Here is a 26,019-nt window from a genome sequence, read left to right as displayed (position 1 = left end):
CCTGTCCCTCAGGCATGTCAACCACACCATTCAGCTTGGTGTCATCTGCAGACTTGCTGAGGGTGCACTTGATCCCATTGCCTGTGTCACGTCCTAATGCAGACCCCTCAGGGACACCACTGGTCACTGATCTCAATCCAAACACTGAGCTGTTGACCGCTGCCCTCTGGATGCAACCATCCAACCAATTCCTCATCCACTGAACAGTCCACCCATCAAATCTGTATCTCTCCAGCTTAGAGAGAAAGATGTTGGGGGGGGGGGGGGGGGGGGGGGGCGGTGTCAAAGGCTTTACAGAAGTCTGGGTAGATGACATCTGTAGCTCTTCCCTTGTCCACTGATGCAGTCACTCCATCATAGAAGGCCACTAGGTTGGTCAGGCAGGACTTGCCCTTGGTGGAGCCATGCTGGGTGTGTTGAATCACCTCCCTGTCCTCCATGTGCCTTAACATAGCTTCTAGGACAATCTGTTCCATGACTTTCCCAGGCACAGAGGTGAGGCTGCCAGGTCGGTAGTTCCTTTCTACCCTTTTTAGAACTGGGTGCAATGTTTCCCTTTTTCCAGTCACTGGAGACTTCACCTGACTGCCATGACTTCTCAGTTATCATGGAAAGTGGCTTCGCAACTGCATCAGCCAACTCCCTCAGGCCTCTGGGATGCATCTCATCAGGTCCCACAGACTCATGTATGTTCAGGTTGCTCAGGTGGTTTCAAACCTGACCTTCTCTTATAGTGGGAGGGACTTTGCTCCCCCAGTCCCTGCCCTGACATCCATCCACTTGGGAGGTGTGGGAAGAGAGGCTGTCAGTGAAGACTGAGGCAAAAAAGTTGTTGAGTACCTCAGCCTTCTCATCCCTTGTTACCAATTTGCCAGTTGTGTGCATCGAGGGGGTACGCTTTCTTCGACCTTCCTTTTCTGGCTGGCATACCTGTAGAAGACCTTCTTGTTCTTTGCATCCCTTGCCAAGTTCAGCTCCAGCTCCACCTTGGCCTTCCTGACCCCATCCCTACACACCGGGCAAGGTCTCTATACTCTTCCCAGGATACCTGCCCCACTTCCACTGCCTGTGCATTTCCTTCTTGCCCTTTACTTTGACCAGCAGGTCTGTACTCAGCCATGCCAGTCTCTTGCCTTCCTTTCCTGATTTCTTACACATAGGAATCAAGAGCTATTGCCCTCTATGTGAAGTGTCATTAAAGATCTGCCAGCTTTATTAACTTGTTTCTAATCAGCAAGGACCTCTCCAAAGGCACAAATGTTTATATAGACAGCAGCCTTGTGATCACATCAACATCTTTCAGCACCGTCAGCCCCATATATTTGATGAATGTGTCAAAAAGTAAAAGTTAATGCATTTGAACCCATATCTATAAAGGTGTTGCCACCAAGGTATTAGAAACCATAGAGAGTATATGCCTAAATCACGTTGTGGATCTTGGTCTTAGCAATGTATTGGAAAATATTTGGCCAGAAGATGGAAATGACCCCAGTTAGAAACCACAGAAGGGGAAGAATACCTGCCTGTGTCACATGTAAGATAGTAAGATGACGCAACCATGAAAAAGCAAATGTCATCCTGAAGTACAGTAAACAAGACATTTCCAGTAAAGAAGCCTTCCCTTAAATACTTTTCTGTAAGGTGCAGATGATATTTTTTCAGAACACAGCGGGAACTCTGATCTGCTATACTAAAGATACATTAATTTAAACTAGAAGACATACATATGGAAGAGCAACTAGGATAACACCAATGGATAGCTGATCGTAAAATAAGAGCACAAAGTTTGTTTCATTTAGAAGAAGAGATGCTGAATGATAAGCTTACTGCTGTTTCTGAAAATATCTGGGAGGGAATAAGGTAATGTAAGGAAAAAAAATTGTAGACAAAAATAAAGAGAGATAAAGACAGAATAGCTAAATCAAGGCTGAAATGTTGTTGTTAAAACTGGGACAGACACAAGATTATAGGGACCATCTCATTGGGAGTCAGCTCAAGACTCCCTCTAGCTCAGGCTCCAACAGTGTCTACGAGTGGATGCACAGGAAGGTGTGGGAAGAGCAGGAGAAGCATACACAATATGTCACCTCGAGTACACCTCCAGACCCAACTCTTCGTGACTCACACGACTTTATGAGCTGGAGGTGGTTTCCTCTATTCAGGACCCATCAAAGAATTTCTCTTCTGTGAACTAATTCAGACACCACCTGGGCCAATGTGAATTTTGAGCATCCACAGCATGTTATGGCAAGAAGTTCCCTGGGTCCACAGCCACTCACATGAAGTACCACCTTCTTTTGTTTGTCTCGATCTTGGTTTCTATTGGCCTCATTTCATGCCGCTTTTATATTGGAAGATGCAGTGAACAAAATCAGCTCCACAGAGCTGAACAAAATCAACCCCCAGAGACCATTCATAATTTCATTGTCCTCTTCCTCATTCCCCTTGTTTGCCTCCTTTCCAAAATGGAAACTAAATTGTTCCATGCATTGAAGATGATGGACCTTTATCATCCTTGCTCCCTTCTTCTGAACTTCTTTCCTGTCTTCCTGTGACCTGCAGAAGATAGATGTAGGAGGAAATAAACTGAATATATTATAGCTTGGTGAATTTATGTTAAGAATTGTAAGATGTGCTGTTCAGGGTCCAGAGTATTTGGTTTCTCCAAGGTACCTTTAGATCAGTAAAAGTAATCCAGAGTTAGTTACCTCTTGTTTCTAAATCCAGCTCAGCCTATAAGGTATTTGGGAAGGGGTGCAGACACGCAAATTTTGAAGGGTTCTTTCTCTATGAAACTAGTCTGGTGGTCCACATTCTCTGTTTGAATTGATCGTCACTGATGGAAGACCCTAGACAGTTTACTGATGAAGCAGACTGAGCTGTGGCCTTTATAGCACACGATCTTAGCAATGGACTGTCACAGCCCTCAGTCGATGGCAATTTCTCTGCTAAGAAATAAAAGAAGGCCCAGTAGTGATGATTGTCCTGAAAGCTGAGTGGCCCCCAAGAGACGCACCAACACTGCTGTGGCCTGGCCCGTCTGGAGCAGTGAAAACCAGTCTGAGGGGTCAAGACAAGCCAGAGAGCCAGCCACTGGTGGAGCAGCCTAGACAGTCACGCAGCAGATTCTTGGTTTGTCGCTTCATGAAGACTTGGTGGGGCCCCAGTGGTTCACAGCGCAGGCACTACAGGTGAGACCTTCCAGCCTGGACACTGGAAGCCCTGGTGTGAGTCAAGGTGTTGGCAGGTTACACGTGCTCAGGCTCTGGGCTCTGTGCTGAGGACGGGACTGCGGTAGAGAGCAGAGAACAGGCTGTGCCTCCTCGATCGTGTCCCCACACGCCCCCGGTGTCACCCACTGCCTCCCTGCATGTCCTGCCCAGCCCTGTCCCGGCCCACCACGGCCCTGCCTCTCGCTCCTGCCGACCCCTTCCCATTTGCCCGGGCTCCAGTCACCCGTTGCTTCCCCCTCAGCCCTCCTTACCCCGGGGCTCCAGCCCTTCCTCCCGCTCCGCACCGACCACCTTCTCCCCGCCGCTGCTCCCTGGCCCCTCCGTACCCCGTGCCCCCGCCACGCCGCCCCGCTGCCCGGGGCCGCGGCGGGGCCGCGCTCTGCCGCGCGCTCCGGTGGCGGGGCGGGGATGGGGGCGGCGGGGGGAGCGGGGGGCTGAGGGCGGCGCTGGGTCGGGTTTCAGCAGGAGCCGCCGCGCCGAGCCAGCGCCGACCCGCCGCCTGCCGCCGAGCGCTCCGCGGGGCGACCGCGGCACCGGGGCGGCCGCCGCACCGGGAAGGCCGGCACGCCGGAACACCGGGGCGGCCGCGGCACGGCAGGGCACCGGAGAGCTGCGAGTACCGGAGAGGCCAGCGGTGGCGAAGCGACCGCGGTATCGGAGCGCACCGGGGTACCGGAGCGGCTGCGGGGCGTCTCGGCGGGGCCGGGTCCTGCGGGATGTGAGCGCCGCCGGCGCGGGACGCACGGTGTAAGTGCCAGCAGCGCCGGGCACCGGCCCGCTCCGGCTGCCCCGCCGCCCGCGCCCGGTCCGCCGCACGTCGGCAGCGCCGCACGGCGGGCCGGTCCGCACACGAACCGGGACCGGGACCGGGACCAGAACCGGCATCGGGACGGGGACTGAGACCGGGACCGGGCGCTTTGTTCTGCCTTCGCTGCGCAGACAATGGGGTGGGGGTGGGGGGGGGGGGGGGCGGGGGGGGGGCGCGCCCACGGCGGCGCAGCACCACGGATCCGCGGCCGGACCGGCCTCGCCCCTGGCGCGACGGCAGCGGGGCCGCCGCTGGCAGCGGGCGAGCGGGACGGGGCGGGCGCGGGACCGGACCGGCGCCGCCGGTGCCGCCGCAGGGGCAGCGCCGCCGAGGGGCGGGCGCGCAGTGGTCGCCGCGGAGGCGCCGGGCGGGAGCTGGGGGGGCCGAGCGTAGCGGGGGCCCGGGGCTGGCAGGGCTCCGGCACGGCCGCCGCACCGTGCCGGAGCTCCCCCCGGGGCCGGGCTGTGCGGGGGCACGGGGAGCCGCGGCAGGCGGTGGGCCCGGCGGCTGGGGAGCCCGAGGCGGGGCGGGGAACCCCGTGAGCCTGGGGGGCCGGGCTGCCTGGGAGCTCTGGGGCAGAGAAAACGCCGACAGCCTGGGGGCACCGGTGGACAGGGAGCAGAGAGAGCCTTGCGGCACCTCAGCGATGGGCATGCGGGATGGCAGGGGCCAGGTCAGCGCTGAGATGCATGTAGGCTGGGATTGTGGGAACTGGCTGATGCATGAGGAAATTTTATTAGAGCTTCCTTTGTGGGGGAAGCGTTTTCAGAGACATGACAGCCTGCGGGAAGCTCCAGTGTGGCACAGAAATGGGATGCACAGGGATGCAGTGGAGCTTGACTGCATCCTCATGAGAGGATGGTCACCACCGTTGGCCACCACTCAGACCTGTTGTCAGAGGGAGCTGAGGCTGTGTGGCAGGGCTAGGAGTGAGCAATAGAGTGCTGGTCCTGAAGGCCTGGGTGGGAGGTGGTAGGAGGGCTAGGCGGCATGGAGATTGACTGTAGATAGTGGTGGACTAAGCAGGGGTTGAAAGTGAGTCGTTAGCCTGAGGCTGCACTGGAGGCAAGCCTGGGCTGTGTCTGGTTCTGAGGGCAGATAATCTGAAACTCCAGAGACAGACATCTGTGTGGATGTAGGAGAGAAAAGCATGGTCCAGGTCAGTGACTGGTGCTCAGCAAAGATTAAAAAGGCTTCTGAATCCTTCCTCATCTGGACTGAAGTCTCAAAAAGATCATTATGTGAGTCATGGCCTCTCATGTGAGACTTTGGGTATGGCACCAGCAGCATCTGCAGCTTTGATGGAGCTTTTGCACAGCAAGCACTCTGACATCTGTTTGTGGCATGCACAGTGGGTGCCGTCTTTCCAGCTTCTCTGCTGGGGCCGCTGTGGGCCTGCTTCCCCTTCCTCATGGCTGACATGAGATGTGAGGTGCCCACTGGCAGGCAGGCAGGGATGCATGCAGTGGTCCCTCTCTAAATCTGCCTTTTTTTCTAAATGTGACTTATCTGCTAAGTGTAGGTTGGGATTTCCTGGTGCCGTTGGTCTGTCAGCCCTGGGCTTGAAGATGCTTGTGTATATTGCAGCTCACTCCATTTTAGCTAACCATCCTGTCAACCTCCTTACTATGGCTCTGGACCCCAAACGCCTCTCTGGACAGATTCTCATGCTAGCCGTTTCCTTCAGAGGATTCTGCTGCCATTTTTTACTAGGGAACTCAGTGCCCGATGGTGGGAGGGACAGAGAGGGAGCAGGGCAGTCTGGCTCACATTACACAGGCTGGGCCTGGACCAGTCAAGCCAGCCCCTAGCGCTGGGCTATCTGCTAATTAGAAGCAGCTGTTCAGATATGGTGACTCTGCATCCACTGAGGTCACTGCAGTCTTCCTCTGTGACCCAAGCCTGCAAGCTTCACAGGAACAGAGGGCTGCTAGTACCATGGATGGCCGTCTGCCCATCCTGCACTAGTGCCATTTGGCAACCTGGCTGCTGCATCTCTTGCTGAAGAGGTAACTAGGCTCTGGAACTACCCACTTGTATCCAGGGAGGATGGAAATGAAGTTTACACAGACCTTCATCACCAGCTCCCCACCCCAAGGACCATAACTTCTGTTCCCTGGTTGTGCCAGTGCTCTCAGCTGCTCTTCACACTCCGCAGATTCTTTTTCCAAGTTTCTCTCCTCCCTACCAGCAGCCCACAAAGCCTTGCTGCACTCCCTTCTGTTTCTCAAGAGCCACATCACTAATCAAACCAGGTGGGTTTTTTCACTGTATCTGTCCCCTGATCTGTTCCAGGCACTACCTAAGACCTTTCAGCTTCATCCTGTCCTCAGCTACTGAGATTGCCCGAGGGAGCCTTGTCCCTCTGTCTGTTTTTCTACTCAACTTTTTATTTAGTTTTTGTCTAACCTCCTGCCAAGGCTTTAAACCCGCTGCCCCATACCTCCCCATGACCTGAGTGGCTGGGGCACAGTTAGGATAGTGCAGCTTCATCACAGAAGCAAATTGGGACCCCGTTCCCCAGCTCTGCACGTTCTGGATGTATGCGGTTACCCCTCCAGCTGGGTAGCTCCACCTAGCTCCAACAGAGAGGTACACAGACCTGTCTAGGACCACTGAGTGCAGATCCCCAGCTAGCAGCCCACAGTGATAAAAGTACCTTCTTTTGACTTCTGCTCCTGAGACATAATGAGGATTCATATTTGCAAGGTGGAAGAAGAGTAGGTGGAGTTATTTGCCATGGATCTCAGACACTGGATGCCCACTGAAATAAACAAACACTTACTTATATGTAGAAAACACTTTTAAATGTTTTTCTTTCTGTCACTAACCCAGGATTTCCACAGGGAAAACCAACCTGAACAGCTGACCTGAGGTGAGAAAGAGGACTCGATTATTCCTGAGTCCTGTGTCCCCCGGGAAGAGTTAACACTGCTGTAGGGTTCTTTAGATCAAGGGCTGACATTCTTAGTCCCCAAACTAGGCAATGTCAGCCACCTCCATCCCCCAAGACGGGGAGGTTCCTGCTGTCCTGCGCCTGACATGAGCAGCTCCTGAGTGTGGTTATGGGACCAGCAGCAAATGCTTTCAAGAGAGTCCAAGTGTGAGCTCATGCTGCCGCCATCCCTGCAGACCACTAAGCCTCGTTTACCGGGGGCCGAAAGCAGCACTGGGACTGGTGTTCTTCATGTCCTCCTTGACTGCTGTGTTTCTCTGGCTGTTCGCAGGGAGGGTGGGCAGAGCCCTGGAGGGCTGACAGCCTTTGGGCACTGGGAGCGTGTCCAGCAGTGGTGTTGCTGCAGGGAGCCGCTCCTCCCTGCTCGTCCCTCCCCCACTGCTGCAGTGAAATGAAGCTACGGCAGGGGGAAATGGAGTGAAGGAGCCAGAATGAGCAAGGAGCAGTGAGAAGGAGACAAAGGAGGAGAGTAAGCAGTGGAGGGTGTGGGACCGGGAAGGAGCCAGAGCAGCTGGCAGTGAGAGGGAGTTGCTGCGTTCCTACTGTACTGCCACCACCCTCCATGGTACCAGCTTGGGGCATCCACAGATCTCTGTGCCAGGCCAAACAATGGGGCCTGTCTGATTTTATCCTGGGCATTCCCAGCTGTGGGTACATCCTCTGCAATACAGCCATTCTGATTTACTGTTCACTGGATGTAAGCCCGCTCCAGTTCTGCTGCTCCCTCCCAGGGACACCAGATTTGCACTTCACGGGGTTTTTGGCACCTATTTCCCTGTGGTCCTTAAAGGCACGCTGCCAGGGCCAGGGGCTGGAGGGGTCTCAGAACGGTCACTTGTTCAGCTCTCTCCCAATTTGAGACCAGCTTTTTTCAGGGTGGAGAGGTGCTAGGCTGTTGTTTGTCCAAAAATCTCTGTGGTCTTGCAGACAGCCTCTCAGCCTCCCAGGAAGCATTCAGCTGTTAAAGGCACAGGAACACTGCTCTAGGGCAGCTGGATCCAGTGTTGCCTGGAGGGTGGGTGGGTGGAAGAGTGCTTGGCTGTGCAGGAGAGAGCCTCTGTGATACAAAGTACTAGCTGCTAACCTCAGTGCACTGTCAGGTGTGACCTGCTTGGCTGACTTTAGGTACTTCCCTTCTGGGCACACTCTGCTCTGATGCATTTTCACCTTTGCTCTTTGTGAGGTATAGGTGATACAGAGCAATCAGGCAGCAGGTACGTAGCAGATCTTCCCTCTCCAGGATTTTTTTTTTTCCTTGTGCTTCCTTTGCTGCTCCCTCCTAACCAGCATCCTCTGGTCTGCATTCCATGCAGGATTAAAGCGCACACTGCAAAGGAGATCGAGCCACGCTCTGCTCTGCAAGTCACTAGCAATGGAGCAGATGAAGGGGTCAGCCGTGCTTCTGCTGGAGCTGCTAATTCTTGGGGGTCTGAGAGCAGGGAAGGGTTCTGCTGTCCTGGGCACCTTGGATCTACAAATAGATGAGGAGCAGCCAGCTGGCACCATCATTGGGGATATCAGTGCTGGCCTGCCCCCTGGAACTAGTGCCTACATGTATTTCATCTCAGCACAGGAGGGCAGCGGTGTCACCACTGACTTGGGGATAGATGAAAACACCGGTATCATCAAAACAGCTCGTGTCCTGGACCGAGAGACTCGGGACCGCTACAGCTTCATTGCTGTTACCCCGGAGGGCATTACAGTAGAAGTGAACATTCAAGTGAATGACATCAATGACCATGCTCCAGCCTTTCCCAAACCACACAGCACCTTCCAGATCCCCGAGCACACACCCATTGGCAGCAGATTTCCTTTGGACCCTGCCTTTGATGCTGACAGTGGTCTACTCAATACACAAGGCTATGTGATTAAGGGAGAGAATGTGGGACAGGCCTTCCGCCTGGAAACACGTCGAGGACCCAATGGGGTCCTGTATTTGGACCTGGTGGTCAGCAATGTCTTGGATCGGGAGAACCGCTCATCGTACTTGCTGCTGTTGGAAGCCTATGATGGTGGCTCTCCTCCCCAGACTACCCAGATGACACTGAATGTGTCCATCCAGGACATCAATGACAATGCTCCTAGCTTCAATCAGAGCCGTTATCATACTCTCATCTCAGAGAATTTGAAACCTGGCAGTAGCATCCTGCAGGTCTTTGCCTCTGATGCAGATGAAGGTGACAATGGGGATGTGATTTATGAAATCAACCGGCGGCAGAGCGATCCTGACCAGTACTTCACCATTGACTCTCGGACTGGAGTCATCAAGCTCAACAAGGGTCTGGACTATGAAGTAAGGAAGGTGCATGAGCTGGTGGTGCAGGCAAGGGATAAAGCTGTCCATCCTGAGGTCACCACAGCCTTTGTCACTATTCATGTCCGTGACTACAATGACAACCAGCCCACTATGACTATCATCTTCCTGAGCGAAGATGGCTCCCCTCAGATCTCTGAGGGAGCCCAGCCTGGCCAGTATGTGGCACGCATCTCTGTTTCTGACCCAGACTATGGTGAGTACTCCAACGTCAATGTCACACTGGAGGGAGGGGATGGCAAGTTTGCCCTCACTACGAAGGACAACATCATCTACCTCATCTGTGTGGACCAGCTGCTGGATCGGGAAGAAAGAGACTCCTATGATTTGCGGGTGACGGCTACCGACTCAGGAACACCCCCACTCCGGGCAGAATCAGCCTTTGTGCTGCAAGTGATGGATATCAATGACAACCCTCCACTCTTTGACCAGCAGGAGTACAAACAAAGCATCCCTGAGGTTGTGTACCCGGGGAGTTTTGTACTGCAGGTGACAGCTCGTGACAAGGACCAGGGTCCCAATGGGGAAGTGCGGTACAGTATCGTGCATGACCGTGACACCCAGTCTAGCTGGTTTGCCATTGATCCTGCCACAGGTATCATCACCACCGCTGCCCCACTGGATTATGAGAAGGATCCTCAGCCTCAGCTGACTGTGCTGGCCACAGACAGGGGAACGCCTGCCCTCTCTTCTTCAGCTGTGGTGCATGTGGCCCTGCAGGATGTCAATGACAATGAGCCAGTGTTCAGGAGTAATTTCTACAATGTGTCCCTGAAGGAGAACACCCCTGTTGGGACCTGCTTCTTACAGGTAGGTACAACTGTTGGGAGCTGAGCTTGAGGAGGGCATGGCCAGGGTGGTGAGAGGCTTGGGATGGGAGACCTGCCACTGAAGGCTGTTCGGTGCAGTTGTCATGGCTTAGATGGGCACTGGTTGCAGCAGGAATGGTAGGACAGAGGTCCCTGTGCTCGGTGTGAGGCGGAAATGAGGCAGAGCCTGTTACACCCTTTCTGCAGGCCACTGCTGGGTTATGAGCACACCTCGAGGTGTAAAGCACAGTGTTGACCTCAGCTGAGATTGGAGTCTGCTGTGCCAGGCCTTGCTTGCAGAAATGTGGAGCTGCCTCGCAAGCCAGAACACTCAAAGTGGGTAGGACCTCAAGGAAGCTGCTTGTAGCCAAGCTGCTAACTTCTCTCTCCCCCTGTGAGATCATTAGCCTACGTTATTAGCATTTGTAAGGCTGGTTGTGAACATTAGCATTAATTATGAACAGTTGGTATTGTTACATCCTTGGAAACAGCATCAGCCTTCATGTAGGGAGAGGTCCCAGGTCTGGATGCCTGGAGAAGTGCTGCCCTGCTGACAGGTTCTGCAGACCCCAAGACACTCCAGGGATGCCTTTTGTGTTTTGTGTTTTTTGTGTCTCCTGTGTTTGTTGTTTCAATCACAGCTCAGGCCCTGGAGCCCTGGTTGCTGAAGGCAGGTGATGCAGCCCACCTGAGCCAGGATGGAGGGACACGGGGCTTGGGGCTGACAGGGGGGAGCTGGTGTGGTAGCGCAGCAAGACGCTGCCAACCAAAGCAGCATCCAGACTGTCCATCAGGACAAGCATCTGTGAAGTTTGGGGTACTTCTTTGCTGGAGTCATGGGGTACTGGGATGTCTGGCTGGGGCTGGGAGGAGCTGTGGAGCCAGGTGGTGAGCAGTGCCCCTGGGGCCAGGAGGAAGGGGCAAGAGGAAGCAGGAATTCTGGAGTCCATGAGACAAGGCAGGAGGAGGCCAGGGAAAAGGGCTTCCAGGTGGGTCTGGAGGAGGCAGTGGAGCTTGCGAGGAAAACCCACCTGTGGGTATGCTGTGAGTGCACCACGGGGGCATGGTCGGGTGAGTGTGGGCCATCTAGGGTGTGCGAATGCAGGAGACTGGGATGGGAGTGCTGGAAGGAGGATTGTGGGGTGGGTGAGTGCTGGGGACAGGGGGTAGGAGCTGGGGGTAAGGAGGAGTTGTGTGGGAGCAAGGGACAGGTGTAGAACAGAGAAAGGACATGGGGAAGGTTTAGGATGGGGCAGGTCTGTGGGGCTAGGAAGTGGGTCAGGGTTGGACTGGGGGGAAAGTCTGAGCAGAAGAAGTGGGTGAGGGATGATGAGGAAGGTTTGGGTGGGGAAAGATTTGAATCTGGTCTGTGCAGGGCAACACTCCACACTGTCCCAGCTGGGTGGGGATGGGGACAGGGACAAGACCAGGCCTGGGGACAGAGATGGGGAAGGGGTCAAGGGTGGGGGTGGGCTTGGGGACAGAGTCGGAGTGGAGGAGCCATGTGTCCCTGAGTGAGCATGGAGGCCCCAGGCGTGTGCAGGGATGTCTTGGCTGCAGCAGCCCCCGAAGGGAGGCCCCTTCTCTCTCCTTCTCCGTGCCTTCCTGCTCAGTGCCGCTTGCCGTGTGGGAAGGCGCTCTGGAAATGCAATCGGAGATGGCGGCTGGGCTCCTGACTGCAAGTGCAGGGACAGGCGGGACGGCGCATGGGCCTTGTGGAGGAGCTGAGGCGGTGCAGGGCCATGGGGATGGCACAGAGAAGCTGGTCCAGTGCCCGGCTGCCTGGCCACGGTGAGGCCAATGTAGCGCAGGGGCCAGCCCAGCTCCACACTGCACAGGAAAGGTGCTGGCCCGGCGGCCGGCAGCAACTGAGGGTTTGGCCAGATTTCGATGGTCTTGGCTCAGCCTTCATGTTTCGTTTGGAAACGGCGCGTCTGGGCTGAGCACAGGTAACTCCCGCGTGGCCTCGGCACAAAGCAAACAGCTCACACATCTGCTGCTGCTTCCTCTGAGCCGGGAAATGTGAGAGGATGGGAAAGGAGGCTGGCCAGGCTGCCGGCTCGGCACTGGGCCGCAGCAGGAGTAAGCCAGGTCGAGGAGCCTGGTAGAGCCAGGGCAGAGAGTCCAGGTCTTAGAGCACAGCTGCCTGGTGTGGCCACCCCTCAGCCATGGCACCCCTGCTGCCCCAAACAGAAGGGCTTCAGAGGCGCTGTTAGGGGTCACACGGTAGCCAGCAGCTGGCACGGGGTTGCCCATGTCAGATGTGCTGCCCCACAGCCCCCGTGTGCAATTGTTCCCTCTTGACTCCATCTGTATGTGGCTTCTGGGCATCAGAGCTCACCCTGCCTTTGGAGGTTAAAGGGTCTCTGTCAAGGTCTGGATTTGGTCCAGACCCACATAATGGTCATGAGAGCTTAGGCCATGGGCAGGCCCTGCCAGTGTGATATGCAGGACACAGGACAGCCTCCAAGGTCAGCACAGAACTGAATGTGTTCGATTCACCATCAGACTGCCATGTTTCTTGAGCAAAACACCCTGGGAGGACCAGGTCTATTTTCAGACAGTGATGTCTGCTCTCCATGGGCAGGACAGAATGATGGAGAAATGGGGAGTCCATGTGCATGACCCAGAGAGACTTGAAGAATGGCTGCAGGTCTCCTGGTCCCTTGCACACCCCATCCGCTCTGCCAGGTCTGTCTTTGTCTTTGCTGTATGAACAGAGACGAGCAGAGCAGGTTGCTGGCCTGCTCTTCCAAGAAAGAAAAAGGATCTCATAACATCTTCTTTATTTATTACTCATGTTTATCATGGGCCAGGTCCCACAGTAGCAGACTCTGCAGGAGCACTAAGCAAAGGAAATAGCAAACTGACAGTTCAAGTCTGAGATGAGAGAGAAACACCAGCAGAGAAGGAGCCCAGAGGATCAGTGAACATGACTAGAGCAGAAAGTAGAGCAAGGGACAGTCAATGACTGGTTGTCTTTGTTGCCCTCTATGGCCGTGGGTTGAAAATATAGAAGCTTTAGGGCTCATCAGGCTACATTCAAAGACTATGGCTGCATGATGTGCAGCACTGTTCTGGTGTAAATTCACCCTGATGGCTTAAATTTGTTTTAAACATTTGACTTTGTACCAGCAAGCTGCATGCATGGTCAGATATTGTCTTTCTGGGCCTTGCTAACTTCTCATGATACATCAAGTCTTGTCTGTCCTCTGGCAGCCAGCATAAAGCACAGAGAGCTGTGCAAACCCAGTGTTGTGAGCACAGGCAGATTTGACTGAAATGCAATTGAGATGAGATAGTGGATTATCGATTCTTGCACAGATCCAATATTAATGGTTTTGGAACCAGGGTTTACATATTTCCTTTGCATCCATACACACAATTGTCGAGGAACAAGAACATCAGAAATCAAAAGCTGACCAGCAACACACCTGACCTACAGTCTTATCTTCCAGTTTTGAGGACAAGTGTGATAAGTTTTAAGCTTGAGTACTGATTTGTGATTCTGTGGGACCAACTATGCTGCATGCACAGCACCAGGACTGCCTCTTGGACTGTGCCTCAAGGTGGGAAGACCTGCATAGAATCAGAGAATCATTTAGGTTGGAAAAGACCTTTAAGATCATCGAGTCCAACCGTCAACGCAGCACTGCCAAGTCCACCACTTAACCCTGTGTGATCCGTGATTAAGGCTCAGACAAAGCTGTTCCTGTGGGATTAAATAGGGGCCATCACTGCATGAAGTGCTGTAGGCTAGACCAGGCCACATATACTGTATTTCTGAGAGTCTTGGCAGATAATCCTGATGCATCGGTTATGCTGTGAGAGGGCACAGGGAGTAGCCATACATGGGGACTAGAACAGCAAGAGGACTAATGCTCAGTGACTGCTGCCAAAGAGAGTGGCGGGAGGTGGGGAGGACATTACTACATGTATTCATTTTCCTGGGACAAGGGATTCAGCATTAACCTATTTTCAGATCTTTGCATGACATAGAGCAGGCCTCCCCCTCCTCGGAAATGGGGCGGCAATCTTCCTGAAGCAAGATGGGGAGACGCCTGTGAGCTTGCTGGGGAGCAGTGTGAGGAGAGGGAGTGCATCATGCTTCTGGGAGAGCAGGCTGTGATGTGGAAGGGTCTGGGGGTACACAAGGAGTGGGGACATGAGGAAGATGCTGGTACATGGGGAGCTTGTGGGGGAGGTGAGTGCTGTTGTTACCGCCAGAAGAGCTGCATTTGTTCCAAATTCCTGTGAAAGTTATTTCCTTGCACTGCCAGCAGCCTCCTCCTGGGCTTGGCACAGCAGCCAGCGCCATGATTAATTCAAGTAGCATTTCCCCTGGAGCTGCAGCAGCTTTTCCACTGCAGCCGAGAGGCCCCAGCCCCTCGCTCTCCTCTCCCCCCATGCTCTGCTCCTCCCCCCAGCCCCCTCACACAGCTCCCTCCTTCCTCTATGCCGATCCCCAGCCCCCTTGCTGCTGCCCCTTTTCCCTCACCTCTGCTTTAGCTCCAGGCCCCTTTCGACTCCTCTTCCTCCCACAGTCCTTGCTCACACCCTTCCTCCTCCATGTCCACCCACAGCCCCACACCTGTGCATGCTGCCCTCCAAAGTGCCAGTCCCTGTGCCTCCCCTCCCAGAGCCCCAGCCCCCCAGTGTGCCCCCCCACCCCGCCCCAGTACCTCAGTCGCTACTCCCTCTTGTTCTCTCCACACACCTTGGTTGATGCCAGCTGCTGTTGCCCGCTCGCCCCCGGGACCCTCGTTGTTTTGCCCCCAGGTAGCTGGCACTGGCACTGCTCTCCCTCACCTGCGTGACCTTTATGACACTCCAGCCTCTTCCTGCTCCCCATCACTGCCTCGTTCCCCAAGGTCACCCTGCTCGGCACGTTCCATCTGCTGCTGCACTGAGCCCAGTCCGACCTGCATGTCTTGCCCAGCTATGTCCCATCTCGCTGTGCAGAGCTGCTCCATGAGCACTCCCTGCCTGAGCTCTGCACAGACGAAACCCAGCCCAGCAGCCTGGTTTGGAGCCCTTCAGCGCCGTTCAGGAGGCTGTGGCCAGACCCTGTCTGCCCACACTGCACTGTTGCTGCCCCACTTGAGGTCCCCACCTTGAGCACTCTTCCTCTGCAGAGCCCCAGCTTCCCTGCCCTGCTGCTCAGGCCCCAAACAGCACACTCTGTGGGGCTCCCACTCCAGCGCCCTGCTGCCCCCCCCAGAGAGGTTACCTACCTGCCCATGTGTGAGCCTCGCTCCTCGTCTTTCTGTGCCTTACTCTGCCCCTGCACTCAGAGGCACTGGGACTCCCCGAAGGGCAGTGTTCACCTCCAGGCTCCTGCAGCCTGTTGCCCAGCCTCATCCTCCACAGTCAGACCTCCCTGCCAGTGTCTGTGATTTAACTGCTGCCCCTGCTCCCCAAAACTGAGGGCTTGACGCCGTCTCAGAGCAGTGCTGGAGGCCATAGGTTCTCTGTAGCCTGCCATGTATGGCTGTGGCAGCCCTGCGCCTGTCCGTGTCTAGGCTGTGGCTGTGAGGCCACCAGCCAGAGCCCTTGCCCGTGCCCTGGGGCTGCAGGGAGCCAGCGGTGCAAGCAGGCAGTGCCTGCAGCTGTGCAGATGCAGAAGACTCCCCCCAGATGTGATGCTCCCTGCAGCCTCAGGGTCTGACCCTCGCCTTGGCCACGTGTGCTGGACAATCACTGCAGCCGAACCCTGACCCTGCTTACTCCCCCGAGGCCTGAGCATGCTGGAGGCTGAGATGCAGCCTGGGAGCCAGAGGCAGCTCCTGAAATAGCAGCCATGGCTGCTCCCTGGCTGCTTTTAGCTGGTCAGCAGCTGTGCCAGGGCTGGGGAGGGCAGGATGCCTGGCACACACTCAGGCAGAGTGAGCTGTGCGTGGGATCGTTGACCACACTGGCGCCAGCCTCCCCTCCTCTCCCACCAAGAGCCGTCACTCTGAGGGGCGGGAGCCCAAAGCCAGATGTTTGCCAAAGCCACAGCGTAACATGTGCGTAGCAGAGATCCAGCCAGGGCAGGGCTCCAGATGAGCTCCCTGCCTGCTGACTGCGCTTGCTGGAGGTGGGGAGGACAGCCAGAGAATGGAGGCTCAAGCTGCTGAGGAGCACTCCATCCCTTCCCAGCACTGTGGACTTTGTAGGGGAGTACGTGGGTCAGTGGTAAGGGTGCGAGAGCATGGGGTGGCTGTGTTTGAGGGGCTCTGGTACTGCACTCTCGATGGGTCTGTTGGAAGGAGAAGCCTTGACTCCTACAGGCAACCGTAGAATCATAGAACACTTTTGGTTGCAGGGGACCTTAAGGACCATCTAGTTCCAACCCCATGGCAGGCCATGAGCAGGGACACCTTCCACTAGACCAGGTTTCTCAAAGCCCCGTCCAACCTGGCCTTGGAACACTTTCAGGGATGGGGCAGCCACAGCTTCTCAGGGCAACCTGTTCCTGTGTCTCACCACCCTCACAGAAAAAAATTCTTCCTAACTTCTAATGTAAATCTGTCCTCTTTCCATTTAAAGCCCTTGTCCTATATCTACAGGCCCTTGTGAAAAGCCCCTCCCCAGCCTTCTTGTGAGCCCCTTTAGGTACCAGAAGCTGCTCTAAGGTCTCCCCGGAGCCTTCTCTTCTCCAGGCTGAACAATCCCAACCTGTCTTGATAGGAGAAGTGCCCCAGGCCCTCTGATCATCTACATGGCCCTCCTCTGGACTCACTCCAACAGGTCCATGTCCTTCTTATGTTGGGGGCCCCAGAGCTGGACGCAGCGCTGCAGGAGGCATCTCACCAGAGCAGAGTTGAGGGGGAGAATCACCCGCCTCGACCTGCTGGCCACGCTGCTCTTGATGCAGCCCAGGATATGGTTGGGTTTCTGGGCTGCAAGCACACATTGTCAGGCCACGTTGAGCTTTTCATGTACCAGCACCCTCAAGTCCTTCACTGCACTGCTCTCAGTCCATTCTCTGCCCAGCCTGTATTTGTGCTTGGGATTGCCCCAACCCAGGTGTAGGACCTTGCACTTGGCCTTGGTGAACTTCATGAGGTTCACGCTGGTTCACCTCTCCAGCCTGTCAAGGTCCCTCTGGATGGCATCCCATCCCTCCAGCATGTCAACTGCACCACTCAGCTTGGTGTTGTCGGCAAACTTGCTGAGGGTGCGCTCGATCCCAGTGTCTGTGTTGCTGACAAAGGTATTGAACAGATGTGATGCAGCTGAGGACCCCAGTGTGGGGCTGTGCTTCTCCATCCGTCCGCAGCTCTGAGGAATGTAAGAGCACTGTGTTGTCTTGGCTGCACTCATCCCTCCTGTCTTGCTGGGGAGCTAGGAGGAGGGTGTGACATAACAAGGTCTTAGTGCCCATCTTTGCCCTCCCAATTCTCCATGCAGAGGGAGAGGCATACTTGCCCAGCGCCTGCCCTCCTTCCCTAACAGCAGTCATAGTTCCCTAAGACTGGTGCTCTGGGTTCTTTCTGTCTAACTCTGAGCCATCTTGCTGCTCTTCTTTGTCATCCACTTTTGCTCTGTTTTGGCCACAGCACCCCCATGAAGTGCTTTTCTGCCCAGCTGCAGTAGCTGAAGGGTACACAAACGAAGTCTGCTCACCAAACCCTCAGGGAAGAAGGGGCAGGAAGGAAATGCTGCTGCACAGTGCTGTCAGGGCAGGGGCTGTGTGTGCAGATCAGCTCTCTCAGAAGGACTGGAGATCACAGAACAGTTAAATTTGGAAGGGACCTAGCACAAACCCCGCTGCTCAAGGAGGGCCATCCAGAGTTGGTTGCCCAGGACCATGTCCAGATGGGTTTCCAGTACCTCCAAACATGGAGGCTTTACCACCTACCTGGGCAACCTGTGCCACAGCTTGGTCACCCTCACAGTGAAAAAGTGCTTCCTGATGTTTGGAGAGAACCTTCTGTGTTTCAGTTTATGCCCAGTGCCCCTTGAGCCTTCTTTTCTCCAGGCTGAACAGTCCCAGCTCTCAGCCTTTCCTCATAGAAGAGATGCTCCAGTCCTTCATCATCTTCATGGCCCTTCACTGGACTCTCTCCAGTATGTCCTTCTCTCTCCTGCAGTGGGGTGAGCAGCACTGGACCCAGCACTCCAGCTGTGGCCTCACCAGTGCTAAGTAGAGGGGAAAGATCATCTCCCTCGACCTGGTGGCATCACTCCTCCTGATGCATCCCGGGATACCGTTCGCCGCCTTGGCAGCAAGGGCACGTTGCTGGCCCATCTTCAACTTGGTGTCCACCAGGGCCCGCAGGTCCTTTTCTGCCAAGCTGCTTTCCGGCTGGGTGGCCTCCAGCACATAGTCTTGCACGGGGTTGTTCCTCCCCAGGGGCAGGACTTTGCACTCCCCCTTGCTGAACTTCATGAAGTTCCTGTCAGTCCATGTCACCAGCCTGTCGAGGTCCCTCTGGATGGCAGCGTGACCCTCTGGTATATCAGCCGCTCCTTCCCATTTAGTCTCATCAGCTAACGTGCTGAGGGTACACCCTGCCCCACCATCCAGATCATTAATGAAGATATTCAACAGCACTGTACCCAGGATTGACCCCTGGGGTACACTGCTAGCTACTGGCCTCCCAGTAGATTTTGTGCCACTGATCATCACTCTCTGGGCTGAGCCAATCAACCAGTTTTCAGACAACCTCACAGTCTGCTCATCCAGCCCATTCACTGAGAGCTAGTCTGTGAGATCTTATGGGAGACAGTGTCAAAGGCCTTATTGAAGTCCTCATAGACAATATCCACTGCTTTACTTCATCTGCCAGGCCAGTCATTTATCAAGTTTGTCAAGCGTGACTTACCCTTGGTGAAGCTATGCTGACTACTTGATCACAGAATCACAGAATCACAGCATGGTCAGGGTGGGAAGGGACCCCTGGAGCCCACCCAGCCCACCCCCCTGCTGAAGCAGCTCTCCCAGAGCAGGTTGCACAGAGCCGTGTCCAGGCGGGTTTGAATGTCTCCAGGGCAGGAGACCCCACAGCCTCTCTGGGCAGCCTGTCCCAGCGCTCTGTCGTCCTCAGACTTCTTCCTTACATTCAGATGGAAGTTCCTGTGTTGTAGTTTGTGCCCGTTGTCCCTTGTCTTGTTGCTGGGCACCACTAAAAGAGCCTGGCCCCGTCCTCTTGACACTCACACCTAAGATATCTGTAGACACTGATAAGATCCCCTCTCAGTCTTCTCTCCAGGCTGAACAGCCCCACCTTTCTCAGCCTTTCCTTCTAAGGGAGATGCTTGAGGCCCCTCATCATCTTTGTAATGATTTTTTTGTTTTTCATGTGCACGGAAATTGTTCCTAGGATTAGTTGCTCCATCAGCTTCCCAGGGATCAAGGTGAGGATGACTGGTCTGTAGTTCCCTGGATCTTCCTTTTTGACATTCTGGAAGATAGGAGTGACATTTACTTTCCTGCAGTCTCCAGGTACTTGTCCTAAACACTGTGCTTGAGAGTGGTCTCGCAATGACGTTTGCCAGCTCCCATCACAGTCATGGGTGCATCCCATCAGGGCTCATGGACTTATATGTGTCGAGTTTGCTTAAGAATTCACTGATGTGATCCACTTCAATCAAGGGTACATCTTCCTTGTTCCTTCAGCCCAGCCTCTGGGTCCTGGGATTCCTGGAAAACTGGTCTCACTAGTAAAGACTGAGGGAAAGAAGGCATTAAGTTCCCCAGTCTTTCACATGTCCTGTGTCACCAGGTCCCCTGTCTCCTTCAGCTTTGAGCCTGCATCTTCCCTAGCCTTCCTTTTGTTACTTGTGTAATTACAGAAGCCCTTCTTCTTGACCTAGATATCCCTTGCCAGATTCAAATCCACTTGGGAATTGAATGCAAACAGCTACATTTCCATGTAATTACAATGATCAGTTAGTGACGTCAGCAGAAAATGTCTAAGATGTATTCCCTGAGCCCCTCCGTGGTAGCAGGCTTTTCTATACCTATCAAAGAAAAGTCTTGAAAACACAGCATCAGGTTCATCCCCTGGGTTCCTTAACACAAAATTAGGTCCCAAGGGGCACATGCCATTTCATTTGCATCCATTATTTGAAAGGAATAATAATTAAATAATATTATTTTATGCTTTTATTATCTTATTAGTAATTAATTAAATAAATAAATTCTGTCTCTTTCATCAAGTTTCTCTTCCTGACTTTACTTCAGCAACCTGATCTAGTGGAAGATGTTCCTGCTCATTGCAGAGGCGTTGGATGAGGTGACCTATAAAGGTCCCCTCCTACCCAAACTATTCCATGATTCTGTGATTTTTAATGCAAAACCAACGGTAGTATATCCCAGCCTTCTGCCACCGCTACACTGTGCTGTTCCTTTTACATTTACCATCCTACCCCTTGTCCTCCTGCCTCTTTAGGCCTTTCCCAGTTCTCCCTGGCACATAGATGGTGACTGTGCCAAACTGTAGCTATTTTATTTTAAGGTTTTGCATTTCTGTGTGGTTGTCAGTTCCCACATTTCTCCTGCTGGCATGCCTTTTACATACTAGCAGTCACATGACTTTCACGATATTCCTAACTCTGAGTTTACAGTATGTGGCTAATCACATCTCTAATTATTCACTGTTTGTCATGCATATAGACTTGAGAATGTCCCTCAGCCTTTTTATAGTGGTCACAAACAACTTCTGTAGACATGGAGAGGCCGCCTAATGTACAAAACATCCTGCTGGGGTTGTCTGTAAGGGCTCGCTGCCCACTCAGCAGCTGTCACCATTTGAGTGCCTCAGTCCTCTCTCCGCCATCCTGCTCTGGGGCATGGCTGCAGCACTGAGTAACAACTGCCCATACTAAACACCTATTCTCCAAAGTCTGCGGTGAAATGCAGCTTTTTCCCTAAGGCTGCTGTTGCTTTCTGGCCCTGCAGTCAGTCTCCATCCCCTGATCTCTGGCTGGACCTCCAGGTTGTCTACTTCCTTCTGCAGCACCAGGATGCTGGCCTCTGCTTCAGGCTGTCCCCTCATATTGAAGTGGCCTATCTTTCCTGGCTTCCCCCTGCCTCTCCCTCCTCTTGCTTAATTTGTTTGTTTAGTAAGCGCAATTTTGATTCCTCTCCATCGGGTTTTCCTTTGCAGCCCAGCTCTTGATTTGTGCTGCTGCAGAGCATGGCACTTGTTCTCCCTGGTATTTCCTTCTTACTTCCCTTGTCCAGTGTAAGGAGGAAACAACAAAAACCGTGCACACAACCCGTTTGCAAATAACTAAAATTGCCAGCCTGTCTTGTTAGGACTCAAGCATGAACTAGGACTGAAACATTAACTAATGAAGGGCACAGGATCATGCTGACCACTGCTGTCTTTTGCCATGCATAAACTTGTTCCAAGCCAAATACAGTGGCTGTCTCATGGCCCTTGGGGAAGGGGTTGGTTCATGCTTCTTTCTCCTTTCCCCAGTGATTATTTTCTCTCTTTGGCTACATATCACCTGGAAGCTCTCAGCCTGTGCCAGCACAAGGTGGCTTTACCCTTGCTACGACCCAGGAGTGTGAAGAGTTGTATGAAAGATGGGCCCTGCACATGCTGGAACTGTGAAAACACCCAAGGCAAAAGTTCTGAAGGTGCTAGAGGTGGGCCTAGGCTTAGTGCAGGGCATCAGTGAAGCCAAGGCAGTCCTGCAGGAGAGAAGCAGCCTGCAGGTGAGGTTAGGGAAACAGAGGATGAACCTATAAGCATGTGTACATTCTGCTATGTGGCACTGGTGAGTAGAGGCTTGGTGGGATGTGATATATTGAGTCACTGCTGTTTGCAGTGTCTGAGAGTGTCACTGCATGTTTATGTGTCTGGGAGATGTAGATTCTGTTGGAAAGATCTGGGAATCTGTACCTGTTGTTGTTTTCCACTGGACCTCAGCATGCTGTGACCCCTGCTGTGGGTTGTGGATGGATTCAGGGGCAGCTGCAGAGCCACATGGTGTAAATGCATGTGAAGGGACGCTAGGGTGCTGTATGCCTTTGGCTTGGTGCAAAGCTTCTGCCCTCTTGTAGGGGACACGTCTGTGGAAAACCCAACTAGTCCTGCAGCCCTCTGCCTGTAAGATTAACAGGGACTGGAGGAGTGTGTTGCTGGAGGCCTCCCAAATGTCTTGCATTTGCCCAGCCTCATGGGCACAGGAGGGGTGTGCATGGATTCAGAGGAAGAATTGTGAACTAGCCTGTGTGCATGTGGGAGAAGAGGAGGGGGGGAATCCGTTGCTGGGGCTGTCTGGATGTGCTGCAGCAAACTGGGCTGCTGCTGAGCGTGCAGCAGTTGTGACTCCTGAGATAGGGATCCTGCAGTGTTCAAGATAAAGGGCTGTATAGCACAGGGCTACACTGAGTGCTGGGTGAGAAGCCAAAGAGCAGCTATAGTACAGCAGAGCAAAGCTCTCTATAGCAAAGTGAGCTACTTTACTAGTGTCCCATAGCCTGTGCTGGGGAAAGGGCGCAGCAGCTAGATCACTGAGCCACACAGTAATTCAGATTGGAGAGATCCTGGGAGGTCTCTGGTGCAACCTCCTGCCCGAGGGAGGGGCAGCTGTGGGGTCAGACCGGGCTGCTCACAGCCTCATCCAGTAACGCCTTGGAAAGCCCCAAGGATGGAGGCTGCACAGCCTCTCTCGGCAACCTGCTGCAGTACCGGACGGTCCTCACAGGGCACAGGCTTCCCACCGTGCCCGCCCAAAGTTCTCATTTCAGACGGTGCCTGTGGTGTCTTGTTCTCCTGCTGTGCACCCCTGTGAAGAGCCTGGCTCCGTGTCCTTGGTAAGCTCACTGTCGGCGCTGGCAGCTCACTGCGAGGTCTGCAGCCTTCTCCCCTGAAGGCTGAGCGAGCCCCGGTTCCTCGGCAGCTCCTCACAGGGCAGGTGCTCCAACTCAGCGGCCGGCCCCGAACTCGCTGCAGTTTGTCAAGGTCTTTCCAGAGCTGGACGTGGTGTCTGGATGCGGTTTAGCAAGGGCTGAGGAGAGGGGAGGAGAATCCCCGGCCCCGTTGGCACCGGCCGGGGTTCTGCCGGGCTCTCCTGGCTGCCGGGGTGCCCTGTGGCTCGTGCCCGGCTCACTGCCCACCCAGACCCCCAGGACATTTTCCCTGGAGCTGCTTCCCCGACCCGTGCTGTCGCAGCGGTGCTCTGCTTCCCGGCCCTGGCGTTTGTCCTCGCTGCATTTCACGCAGTTCCCTGCGGCTGCCCTTGGGGTGCAGTCCTGCCCTCGAGCGTGTCAGCTGCTCATCCCCCCACACCCCCGGCTGGTGTTGCTTGTGACCATGAGGAGCGCGTGACCATGAGGAGCGTGCACTCTGGTCCTGCACGGGCCGTTGCTGAGGCTGCTGAGCAGGAGAGGTGCCCGGGCTGGCCCCTGTGGTGCTGGTGCTCGGCTTGTCACCAGCCTCCAGGCAGAGCACAGCTCCCGAGCCACAGCCCTCTGAGCCCGACTCTCCAGCCTGGCTGTGACCCACCCCCTATCCAGCCCCCCAAACCGTAACACCCTGCCTCGGGTAAGACGATTGTGGGAGAAGGTGCCAAAAGCCTTCTTAAAGTCAGGGCAGTTGTCATCCACGGCTGCCATCCCTTCAGCCACAGATCCCATCATTGCATCGTGGAAAGCAAACAGGACAGTCAGTCTGTGCCTGCTGTTCCCCTCCCAGGCTCCTCCATGTGGCCAAAAACATGCTCCAAGAGGACTTGCTCCATGAATCTCCCAGAGACTGACGCGTAGGTGACAAGAGTGTAGATCCTCAGCTGATCCTTTTGGCCTCTTTTGAAGTCGGGTTGCAATAGTTGCTCTCCTCCAGTTGTCAGGGATCTCCCTCGATCACCACCATGTTTGAAAGAGCGTCCCTGCAAGTCCATTTCTGCCAGCATCCATTGATGCAGCCTCTTGGTTCCCGTGAATTCTTAGGGATCAAATTTGCTGAAGAAATCCTGACTCAATGTTCATCCCTGTCTGGTAGATCTGTGAACCATTTCAAAAAGCATGGAGGCCTGGGAGAGCTTTTTGGTGAAGACTGAGCTAAAGGAGGCACTGAGTGTCTCAGTCTCATCTGTGTCTGCTGTCACTAATCACACACTGCATTCGGAAATGGGTCCTTATTCAGCCTTTTACTACCAATGCAGTGCTAGAGGCTATTCTTAGCACCCTCAGTTTTCCTTGCAAGGCTCAACCCCACTTGAACTTTGACTTTCCTGACACCATCGCTACATGCCTGGGCAATATTTATAAATTCCTCCTTTGTAACTTGCCTCTGTGTCCACCTCCCATATGCTGCCTTTTCGCATTGCAGCTAAGGTCCATGATTAGTCAAGGCCATCTGCTGATACGTCTGCTTGTTTTCCTGAATACTGGGGTGGACTGTTCTTGTGCCTGGAGTATGCTGTCCTGAAGGCTTGCCAGCTTTCCTGAGCTCCCTTGGCCTTCAGAGCTGCCTCCCATAGGACCCCTCCCACCTACCAGTTCCCTGTATAATCTGAAGTCTAGCTTGAAGTCCAGAGCCCGTACTCTGCTACTCCTCTTCCTCCCTCTTTTTAGGATCCTGAACACTACCACTTCATGGTCAGTACAGCCAAGGCTACACATCCTCAGCCAGTTCTCCCTTTCTAGTGAACAGCAGACCCAGCTGTGCGTCACCCTTGGTTAGCCTGAGAAATTGATGCTGAGAAATTGGTGCTGATACTATGATCCAGAGGCTTCCCTCAGGTTCTTCTGCCTCCTTGGCAGCTTCAGCTCAGGGATTTCCTGGCCCAGCATTGAAGTCCTTGTGTTTAAAGCCTTTAGTGGCTTTTTCTCTGTGAACGTGGGCAGTTGCTTTCTGAATATATATAATTCGATATTGCAGTGCCCTGAAGCGAGGAATTCTACATTTTTGCATTTTTGTTGAACCCTGCACTGCTGGAGAGCAACCAGCTCCGGCTGGCCCCAAACCCAAGCACTGCCAGCACACCCTTTGCTCGACACAGTTTATGGCCATGCTGCACTGCCTGCTTGCTGCCCTGCAGGGAGGAAGGCAAACATGCAGGAAGACCCAGCACCTCAAGGCCAGGTGATGCTCTCCAGTCCATGGTCAGGCGCCAGCTCTGCACAGCCTCAGCAGAACTGTGGGGCACCACTGCGTGGCCCGGGGGATATCCTGGACAGGGGGTGTTGGAGGAAGATGGCAATACAGGGAGGCGATGGAGGTGTTGCTGGGGGTGACAAGAGAAAGGCGCCAGTCCTAGTGCCCATGGGGGAGCATCTGTATGGGGCCTGGGACATGGTAGAGCTGTGTGGGTAGGAGGCAGCTAGGGACGGGGTGTGCTGTGGGACATGGGAGAGGTGTAGTAGCCTGTTGCAGGCTTGGCTTGTCTATCTCTAGCACATTGTGCAGTGCTGGGGACCCCGGTGCTGCCCTAGGCTTGTGTGGGCTCTATGTGAGGCTATGTGAAGGCTGGGCTCTCCTGGGAGCATGCTGTAGGCAGAATGAGAGGACAAGGCATGGAGAGAGAGTAATGCTCCATGTGCTGTGCACAGCTGCAGCAGGTTCCAGAGAAATACCATGCTTGCAGCCAAGCAGATCTTAGCAAGGCTGAAAGGCGGGAGCACTGGCCCTGTGCTGCTCAGAAACCCTGGCCTGATTCTGGACTTGAGCAGGGTGGTCTGCAGGACCCTGAATCTGTCTCCCTCTCTCTTCCAGACCAAGGAGCTGATTACACACCCCATATGCAATAGCAGGCTGCATTCATGCAGCCATTATCTCCTGATCGCAAAGGATTTTCCTTTGGAGGATGCGGTCCTGCAGGATACAGCAGGAAAGCTGCAGGCCAGAAAACACTCTGACCGTGCAGCTGGTTTATCCAGAAAGCAGATGGGTTGCCTGGTTCACCCACTAATACCAATACCGAGAGGGTTTCTGAGAACAACCACCCCT

General features: G+C 54.4%; 1 protein-coding gene across 1 annotated transcript in view; it reads left to right on the top strand.

Annotated features, from left to right (window-relative positions):
• The first annotated feature begins 3,740 nt into the window (after positions 1-3,740).
• DCHS1 (dachsous cadherin-related 1) overlaps positions 3,741-26,019 on the top strand; it is a 55,816-nt gene continuing 33,537 nt past the window's right edge. Inside the window, exons 1-2 of the mRNA XM_040584269.1 lie at positions 3,741-3,980; positions 8,311-10,121. Coding sequence (XP_040440203.1) covers positions 8,370-10,121 — 1,752 coding nt within the window. The 5' untranslated portion in view covers positions 3,741-3,980; positions 8,311-8,369. The remainder of the gene's footprint in view (positions 3,981-8,310; positions 10,122-26,019) is intronic.

Source organism: Falco naumanni, chromosome 2, assembly GCF_017639655.2.
Source record: "Falco naumanni isolate bFalNau1 chromosome 2, bFalNau1.pat, whole genome shotgun sequence".
Lineage (NCBI taxonomy): Eukaryota > Metazoa > Chordata > Aves > Falconiformes > Falconidae > Falco > Falco naumanni.
The sequence above is the reverse complement of the archived record's forward strand: the minus strand, read 5'-3'. Positions and strand labels throughout refer to the sequence as shown.